The sequence below is a fragment of the Phodopus roborovskii genome, unplaced genomic scaffold (genome assembly GCF_943737965.1).
Source record: "Phodopus roborovskii unplaced genomic scaffold, PHOROB, whole genome shotgun sequence".
In the NCBI taxonomy this organism is placed as follows: Eukaryota; Metazoa; Chordata; class Mammalia; order Rodentia; family Cricetidae; genus Phodopus; species Phodopus roborovskii.
Genome location: NW_026125052.1, coordinates 16,283,297 through 16,292,817, shown reverse-complemented (window position 1 = coordinate 16,292,817; position 9,521 = coordinate 16,283,297). Strand labels below are relative to the sequence as shown.

The following is a 9,521-nucleotide window of genomic DNA, read 5'->3' as shown; positions in this document are numbered from 1 at the left end:
TTTTTTTTTTTTTTTGGTTTTTAGAGACAGTTTCTCTGTAGCTTTGAAGGCTGCCCTCAAACTCTGCCTTAAGTGCAGGGATTAAAGGCGAGCTCCACCATCGTCCAGCTTTCATTTTTAATTCTTTTTTTCTTTCTCTCTTTTGTTCGTTTGTTTTGTTTTTTGAGACAGGATTTCTCTGTATTGTTTTGGAGCCCGTACTGGAACTCGCTCTATAGACCAGGCTGGCCTCGAACTCAAAGAGATCGGAGCGCCTTCGCTGCTGTGCACCACCAACGCCCGGCTCATTTTTAATTCCTAACAATGCCCCTTCAAGTGGAGACATGTTTTGAACAAAGGCTAATGAAGTTTTAGCAGAAGGTTTGAAAAATTAATACTGTGCTCTTCCACGGACTCTGAGCTGCAAGACAGCTGCTCTTTGACCTTGAGCAGACCTCAGAAACTAGAAATATTTATTTCAGGCTCCACCGGACTGGCCACTGTGGTCAGGAATGGAAAGCACCTGTCAGGTGTTGCTGCCTGGGCTAACTGGCAACTTTGCTTTGTGGCTTGAGTAGCCTCTGCTCCAACCGTCTTTCTGGACGTTAAGACCACAGCGGGTGGCGAGCGCTCCCTACAGGCCACACAGGGAAACGGCCGCCGTTGTGTGCTCGCTTTCACAGCCACCCTCTGACGGGCACCCACGGGCCCCGCTTCGCGAGCGAGAAGTAGACACGCTCCCGTGAGTGAAGCCCTTGACCCTGAGCGGCGCGGGAGCTGGACCCCTAAGTTTCTTCCCGTTCCGACACCACCTGGGCCTAGCTCGGGTCACGAGTGCTCAAACACCGCGGCTTAAAACGGCCGGGGCCGCTCACTCCAGCCAGCGCGGAGGGCCCGGGGGCGGCCACACACTCGTCGCAAAGGCCGACGGCTAAGCTTCTGGGCCGCGGCGGAGGGAGCTACGGGGCCTCGGAAGGGTCGGGCGCTTTTCCGGAAGACTTCTCCTGCAGCCAATCAACGTTAAGACCTTCCCCCTTCACCGGAAGGAGGTGTCTCCCGGAGCAACCAACCAGCCCGCTGTCGAGTTTGGTGGCGGGAAAGGAAGGCCATGAGTAAAAGCCGGGCCGAGGCTGCGGCCGGAGGTAACGGCGGCGCCCGCAGGACCCGGGAGGGGAGCGGCCAGGGGGCCACAGGTGACCCCGTCTCCCGCCTCGTCTCCCACAGCCCCCGGGATCATCCTGAGGTACCTGCAGGAACAAAACCGACCCTACAGCGCCCAGGACGTGTTCGGAAACCTGCAGAAGGAACATGGACTGGGCAAGGCGGTGAGCCCCCTCCTTTGCGGGGTCCCCTCCCTGCTGAACTCCCTTATTTAGGCTTGGGTCCCCTTTTCCCTGTCACCGGCAGAAATCCACCCTGTCTACGTTCACTCTAATTGCTCCACCCTCCCCTCGGCCAGGCGGTGGTGAAGGCTCTGGATCACCTGGCCCAGCAAGGCAAGATCAAGGAGAAGACGTACGGAAAGCAGAAAATTTATTTTGCAGATCAGGTGAGAACGCCCGCAGATTATCGCCCACCTGAAAAGCCTGATTGAATCAACTGCCAGCATTAACTAGTTAGAGGTGTTGCGGCACCTCACAAAATTTAACCTTCAGGCATGCATTTTTGGTTTATTTACTAGTCAGGGTTTCTCTGTGGCTTTGGAGGCTGCCCTGGAACTCACTCTATAGACCAGGCTGGTCTTGAACTCAGAGATCCGTCTGCCTCTTCCTCCCGTCGCTGGGATTAAAGGCGTGTGCAACCACCGTCCTGCAGGGCTTCAGACATTCTTAAATCAGGTGTACACTGATCCCACTTCATCAGTGTTCATTTGAGGCAGGAATAGATAGAAAACCCTGGCTTCTTGTTAGCCTCATTTCCACTTGGAAGGCCTTTACCTCTGCCAAACGCTTTTTCTTCTCTTCCCCTGCCCACTACCCCAAACTTGTCAAATTTGTATTTCCCCTCCCAGACTTCTCTCGGGATGCCTCTGAAATATTATCAGTTATCAATGTGGACAAAGTAGAATGCTTAATCTCTGCCTCCCTCCCCAACTAGCTTCCTAGCATGCTGTGGTAAGGGAACCAATTTCCCCCAATTATTGGTTTCTTTTTACCTCACATGTCTGACATGTTTGGTTATTTACCAATTAGGTTTGCTCTCCCTGACCCACCCCTTTTGGAGAGTAAAGGATATAGCTGAGGGAGGCCTTGAACTTGCTCTTTTAACCCAGCCTCCTAAGTTTACAAATGTGTATGTGTATTGCCAGACTGGCTCAGGTTTTTTTCCTTTATTAATTCTAACCGGTTTTCGCTGCTCCTATTGTAGGGCACTGACATCTTGGCTATTGTAGCCAGAATGATCTAAATGCAAATGGGGCTGGTCAGATGGCTCAGTGGCGTCACTGTATTTTTAGACTTTATGAGGCATTTGGTCTCAATTCTTCAACTCTGCCATTGTGAGACAAAGGCAGCCATTCACATACAAGTGAATGGACGTGGCTACAGATTACATGCAGCATTTGAGCAGCAGGCTCCTGCTCTTCAGGGTCACCTTGCCTAAGTCACAGTCCATCCTTTTTGTCTAGCATAGGACCCACTCAGCCTCTTCCACTGGAGAAGTTTCTCCACTTCTGAAGGAATGTTGCTTCATTCCTTTAGACCATGAGTGGTTTTTATCACTAAATAGAAATGTTTCTCATGTTTTTTCGAGATGTGGTCTCTCTACATAGCCTTGGCTGTCCTGGAACTCAATATGTAGTTTCAAACTCAACTCTGCCTTCTGTGTCTCCCGAATGCTGCGATTAAAGGCATGGGACTGCACACCCATTTTCTGTCTGTTTTTGCCAACCAGGAAGCTCCTGAGGACAGGCCTTTCATTTCACCTCTTATCTTTGTGCCTCACATGAACTCACTTGTATTTCTCCTCCTGGCTGGTAGGACCAGTTTGACACAGTGAGTGATGCTGACCTCCACAGCTTGGATGCCAAAATTGTGGCCCTCACAGCCAAGGTGCAGAGCTTACAGCAAAGCTGCCGCCACATGGAGGCTGGTAAGACCGGGAACACCCTCCAAGGTGCCATGGTTTGGAGGTCACAAATTGCCAGCAGAGTGGTTCCTTATCTGCACTGCCTTATTGCAATCGGGCAACCTTTGCCAGGTGCCTAGGCTATTACATTGAAAGAAGGGCAGGATTAAGTGTGGCTTTTGTGTACAAAATGGCAAGACAAGCCACTTGCTTCCCCTGCCCTATATGAGCACATTGCATCTTATTTCTACTTTACTTACCTGTGCATCAGTCTGCTCAATTTTATATGCCATTGTTGCTTTTAGATGAAGGATAGAAAACTAATTATGCTGTAAGCCTTTTTCTTGAGCTTTTCCAGAATATGGGGTCTTATTCTGGAGAGGTCCCAGACCAAGACAGAAGCTGACCTCCCACCTCTAGGAAGCACCTGTTGAGCCCTTCTCACTGGTACTTGGGGGGGGGGCATGTGATTTCAGAGCTGAAGGAATTAACAAATGCACTGACCACTCCTGAGATGCAGAAAGAGATCCAGGAGTTAAAGAAGGAATGTGCTCACTACATAGAGAGACTGAAGAACATCAAAGCAGCCACCAACCATGTCACTCCAGAAGAGAGGGAGAAGGTGAGCTGGGAGGCTGCCTGTGCAGGTCTGGAGTGAACATGAGGTGCACAAGCGAGGATCATGCTTCTTCCTTGCAGGTGTACAGAAAAAGGCAGAAGTATTGTAAAGAGTGGAGGAAGCGGAAGAGAATCGTGAGTGAGACCTCCAAGGGTGGCTCGGGAACTGACAATCTCCAGGGAAATTTCTGTGGGAAGTGACCCAGTAGGCAGTGTCCTGTGCTGCCTGCCACTGCCCATCTGAAGGAGCTTTGTTTCTTGTCAGACCACCGAGCTATGTGATGCAATCCTTGAAGGGTACCCCAAGAGCAAGAAACAGTTTTTTGTAAGTGACTTTCGCTTGCTCCCCTGGGATCTGCCTAGCCTGCTCCCCTAGAGGACGCCTTCATTTCTCTCGTTGCCCCACAGGAGGAAGTTGGCATAGAGACAGATGAAGATCACAATGTTACACTCCCAGACCCCTGAGGGGGCCCTTGAAGACCAGGAGCAGGTGTCCTGGGCTGGCCACCTTTGAGGTTGGGGAGAGAAGTACACAGGTGATAATCAGAGATGGTCATGTCCATTTTGTTTTCCATATTATAGAGCCTCAGCAAGGACTTATAACAACCTAAAGGAAAGTATGGAATATTTATTGTAATATAATTTGATATAAAAATACTTAATTTTCTCTGGATTATCAAACCTCCCAGATATCAAACCTGGGGAAGGGAACATGGGAGAGAAAAATACAGAAAGGTTGTCAACACACCAACATTTGAGAATCCCAAGGCATCACCCTGGCCTACCCCAGACAACCTGAGTGTCTTCTGTAGCTATCCCCAAGTCTTGGGGAAAATGTAGGCAACACACTGGAGGTGGGCATTACACACAGGCGGGGTGCTCTTGAGGTCCAGCCAGTATTCAACTATAACAACTGTTGGTCTCTGGGAAGAGACGGGGCAAGAGCTGACAGGACATTGCTTCCTCTGGCACCCGCAGTGGGTGGCTGAACATGAGGGGACAGCAGGAACCTGGTAGGCCTCCCCAAGCTGGCTACAACGCTCTGGCCTTACTCAGTACTAGCCTAGGCACAAAGTGGCCTTTCACCCTTCATGGCCACGGGACTATTTCTTTTCCTTTTTTCCAATTCAAAAACTGCCAACTACCCAAACTTGAGCCAAGTGTTGCCCAAGAGACCAAGCAGAGGCAAACAATTTCCAAATTATATATATAGTGAGCAGAAACCCAATGGTTAGAGAAAGGGCTGAGGAGCCTATGAGGTTCCCTGAATAGAGTCTTGTCCTAGAGCTGTTCCTGGGAAGGGGAAGGTTGGGTGGGTCCAACATTGTGGGCAGTATAATAAATTAATGAGACGCTTTCACAGAACTTAGCCTCCGGTGAAGCTGAAGCAGGGCTGGGCAAACCAAACACCAAGTAGAAACCAGCTGACCGGTGTGAGGTGTTGCAGTCAGTCTCACAGGCCCAGCAGTTCTACAGCCAAACAGACTAAAGGCCTCTGGCCTGCAGGTTTCCAGGAACCATCAGTAGAGTTGGTTTTTCAATTGATGGAGGACGCCAATCACAATTTCTCGAAGAGTCTAGGAGAGATAATGGTCAAGTGACAGCACAAAAGATGGCTGCCCAGCCCACACATGCTCTAGAAGAGAGCATTTAAAACAGTCACCTCAGGGCTGGACAAACTTAGCTTGGTAGAGCACTTCCTTCCGAGCACTCAAAGAGGGCTGGTGAGATGGCTCAGCCAGTTAAGTCTCCTGCCATGCAAGCCCACTGACCTGAGTTCCATCTCCCTAGTGGAAGGAAATATCTGACTAAAGTTGTGCCCTGACCTCTCCATGTGTGCTATGGCACGCATGCATGTGCACACACACGCTCATACTCAACAAGGTTGTGGGAGAGCTAGAGAGATGTCTCATTGGTTGAGAGTATCTGCTGCCCTTGTAGAGGACCCAGGCCTTGTTCCCAACACCCAAACAGTGGCCCACAACACCTGTGACTCTAGTTGCAGGGGATGAAACATCTGGCATCAGACACACATGATGATGCTCAGATGTATGCAAACAAAACCGTGTGTGTGTGTGTGTGTGTGTGTGTGTGTGTGTGTGTGTGTGAGTGAGAGAGAGAGAGAGAGAGAGAGAGAGAGAGAGAGAGAGAGAGAGAGAGAAACGTTTTTTTCAAGTGAAAAACCCTGAGATGGAATGCTGCTGCTTTTAATTTTCAGATATTCCTGAAACAATGGAGACACAGATGAATATATATCACTGGTATAACTGGCATGGTGGGCATGGGTGTTCACTGCAACACTCTTTTAAGTGTTGCACTGTATTTCAAAGTGAAAATGTTGAGAAACAAAGGGAGAAATCTGAGGAAAAAACAGCCAAGCCTCAAGAGCAGAAAATAGCACGCTTAAAAAGCCCGGGACTACAGTGGGGTGGGGGTGAGGGTGTCTTGTAATCTGTGTTTCATGTTTCTAGAAACGTCTAGTAACTACTGCTAGCTTCTATACAGGACAGCCAAGAAGTAGAGTGGCTAATGAGTCACCAATGACATGGGCCAAAGCTGGACCTGGCACTGAGTGCTCACATCACCGTTAGAAGAAGAGACCTTCACTGGGCTAGGCAGCAAATAGAAATAGAATTCTAAACTTGTAGACATCCTGTAGGGTCCCAAAGGTACCTACCTTGCTGTTCTGAATGGCTTACACCACTCTGCTTGGAGTTTGTAAAAGAATCCTAGACCCCATGTCCCCTGCTGCCACATACCTGTGGCTCACAGTGTTCCTCAATCCAGCTGAAGACACAAGCTGACAGCTCCTGGAAGCTGGCCACAGAGATGGAGGCATTGAAAGACTGGAATAGGGAGTCCATGATGCCTTGAAACACGTTGAATTTCACCTGGTCAGAGACCTGGTCCTCTCCCTCATGAGGGTTGTCCTGATGTGCCTTCACAATTTGCTCATAGTTCCTAAAAGCATGCAAGCAAATAGGGCTGAGGTGCCACAGCAGGTCCACCAACCTGAGAAGCTTGGTGGTATAACCCGGAGGTCACCCCGAAGAGGACCCCAGACCTCTGGGAGTGCGTTCAATACCCCTAAACACTACCAAGTCAGAAATGAACTCCCTGCAACCTACCCCTTGTTAACCCGACAGGCGTCCTGTATGTCTTATACTTAAAAGGCTGAAGGGGACACGGTCCTGCCTTACAGTATTTACATGCATTCTCTGATACAGCCTTTGAACAAGAGAGGAGTGTACTGGAGGTGACTTCAGCACCCTCAGTCCAGCACCCCCAGTCCACCCCCCAGTTTCCCTCAGCTCACCCCCAGTCCACCCCTCAGTTTCCCTCAGCTCACCCCCAGTCCACCACCCCTCACACTTTTTTTTGTTTTGTTTTTTTGTTTTTTTTCTCCGAGACAAGGATTCCCTGTATTATTTTGGAGGCTGTCCTAGAACTCGCTCTGTAGACCAGGCTGGCCTGAAACAGAGATCCTCCTGCCCTGCCTCCCGTGCTGGGACTAAAGGAGTGCGCCACCAACGCCCGGCCCCTCTTACACTTTCATTATCTTCAGAGCTGTGACATCCTTGCGCAAGGTGGATACTTCTTCCTCCTGCTTTTTCTTCTCCTTGTGTAAAAACTGGATGTAGTCGATGGCTAGAGTAGGGGCCAAGAGAGGGGCTGGGAACAGCAAGTCTGAACCCGTTCCCCTATAAGCCAACTTTCCCCTTCCGGCCACCACACCTGGTCAGACCAGTGACAGCTCCTCCCAGTCACTACCACCCCCACCCTGTTGCCTTAGTCATACTCTTCTGTAGAACGATGGCTTTGCTGAGTTTTTGGGAGCCAATGGAGAAGTCCTGCTGCTGGCAGGTAGGAACGATGGTCTGAAGATCATCATAGCCTCTCTGGAAACAGCAGGGAAACAGGTTTCTTAACTCCGGTACAAGGCAAGCTAGCACAACCTTTTTGTACAGGTTCTGTGCTCAGAAACTCAAAGAGTTGAGAGGAAGGGGCACAGACTAGCCTAGCCCCCTCTTCCTGCACACTCGTGGGGCTAAAGAGTCAGGGTGGAGTGAAGAACCATGCAGAGCCCTCCCTTGCTGCCTGAGGTACAGGCCCTTAGTCACCTTGATAGCATCCCTCCTCTTCTGTTCAGCTTGAGTGTGAGCACGCCGCCTCCGGTCTTTGTAGGACTCCTTGTAGGACTCTTGCTGATAATCACTGTCCTCATCATCTAAACTCAGAGATGGAGGCAGGGAAAGGTCACTGTAGGGTTCACTGAGTCCAGTAAGCACATCTTTCCCTAGTTTAAGGACCTGATGCCCAGAGATGGCAAATGGAAGAACCCAGTATCTTGGATGAGGTGAAAGATAGTGAGATTCAGGCTTGGCCTGCTCCAGCCACCCCCAGGCGGACAGTGGAGCTCCCTATTTAGGAAAGATACTAAGATGATGGCATAGCTATGTTTCCCCAGGTGTGGGGGAGATTGTGTTGCTGCCTACCTGTGTTGGGGACGGAGGAGGCACTGGTGGAGCCGATGCTATTAGCTCTGGACACTACACTCCCCTTGTGGGTGCTTTCTACAAAAAGCCCTAGAAAAAAAGATGCCTCAATCACTAAGGAGTGGGGAATATTGCCAGGCCCTCAGTCACCTATGAGCAGAGTGGCTTCAAGTTCTGACTTCTCCACATCAACTCCAAAGCCGGCCACCACGGGTCACCCATTTCATGCTGCAACGCTCCCGTCTGCTATCTACGCTGCTTGTAGAACTGTAATTTCTGGCTCACAAAGGGACATCTGGATGCAATGAACATGACCAGCTGTCACTGTTTCCCATCACTTCCTTTTCTGAGCAGAAAAGCCAGGTGTGACCCATGGTTGCTGTCCTGATTATCCTCCACCCCTCCCTCTTCTCAAGCCAGGACCTTGGCGCAGTAACCGTGTGGACTGTGCTCAGGTGTGGCTGGCAAGACCAAAGATCTACACAGCCGAAACAGGTCGTTCGTGATGCGAAGACAGGGGAAGGCGGCACTCACCAGGGTCCAGGCTGTTGTCACTGTAGGCATACTCGACCTGCAGCATCAAGCAAGGGAGACGCCTGTCAGACCGTGCCTCTAGGAAAAGGCACCCGCAATCCACGGATGCATGAACTGTGGGGGCCGCTGAATGGTTCTCCCAAAGCCAAGCCTGGCTAGGCCGCAGGGGTGCCGCCCCCTCTATATGGTCCCTGCCGTCCCCGCCCCACCTCCACCTCCCAGGCACGTCCCCCTTGTTCCCGCACACACGCCTTATTTGTCTCCCCACCTTGGCACACGCCGGGTGAGAGCTGTCTTCTCTGCAGCCCCGGGGCCCGGACAGCAGGGGAGACTCTGGGGATAGCTGGGGAGCCCCGCGTCTTCCGGACCCCCTACGTGCACGAGCCCGACCCGCCCTCCCCTCGCCGGCGTGCGCGTCCGCGGAGCTTGCCTTGACCCAAGGGTCCTCCGGAGAGGCGCCCGGCTCCGTCATCGTGGACCTACCGAACCGGAAACAAGCCTGCGGACTGGCCCCCAGCCTCCAGGAAGAGGCGAGGCCCGGTCACGTGACCCAACCCACCAATCCGCACTCGCGAGCATGGGCGGGGCGAAGGCGCTACGCTTGCGCGGCTCCAGATAGTAAACGCCTGCTGGCGGTCCCTAAACCTGACCAATTCGCATTAATAAAGGCAGTGTTAGCACCCTCTATCCGCTTCCAAAAGAGAATCTAGAATGGCGGCAACATTCTGTTCAATGGAGCCCTCTCAAAAAGATTGTGAGAAGGGCTACAAATGTACTAATCCGGTGGTGGAAACTGTGAGAGCCCCTGCACCGCTCACAACAGCGTGA

General features: G+C 51.3%; 2 protein-coding genes across 4 annotated transcripts; one reads left to right on the top strand and one right to left on the bottom strand.

The window, feature by feature from the left end:
* Nucleotides 1-1,022: 1,022 nt before the first annotated feature.
* Nucleotides 1,023-4,320, top strand: Psmc3ip (PSMC3 interacting protein). The gene is made up of 8 exons (XM_051177207.1): nt 1,023-1,121; nt 1,204-1,304; nt 1,439-1,528; nt 2,958-3,069; nt 3,522-3,667; nt 3,745-3,798; nt 3,929-3,988; nt 4,072-4,320. Exons 1-8 carry the CDS (start codon nt 1,088-1,090, stop codon nt 4,126-4,128), a joined length of 654 nt encoding a protein of 217 aa, XP_051033164.1. The 5' UTR covers nt 1,023-1,087; the 3' UTR covers nt 4,129-4,320.
* On the bottom strand, nt 4,272-9,247 carry Mlx (MAX dimerization protein MLX). Of its 3 annotated transcripts, none has more exons than XM_051177191.1 (8): nt 9,124-9,246; nt 8,694-8,730; nt 8,160-8,249; nt 7,785-7,891; nt 7,463-7,562; nt 7,212-7,311; nt 6,423-6,624; nt 4,272-5,240 (listed from the first exon to the last, which is right to left on the bottom strand). In XM_051177191.1, exons 1-8 carry the CDS (start codon nt 9,163-9,165, stop codon nt 5,184-5,186), a joined length of 735 nt encoding a protein of 244 aa, XP_051033148.1. In that variant the 5' UTR covers nt 9,166-9,246; the 3' UTR covers nt 4,272-5,183. The 3 variants fall into 3 exon arrangements, with proteins under 3 accessions (XP_051033148.1, XP_051033139.1, XP_051033156.1); XM_051177182.1 differs by having other exon boundaries at nt 8,962-9,194; XM_051177199.1 differs by lacking the exon at nt 8,160-8,249 and having other exon boundaries at nt 9,124-9,247.
* Nucleotides 9,248-9,521: the final 274 nt, after the last annotated feature.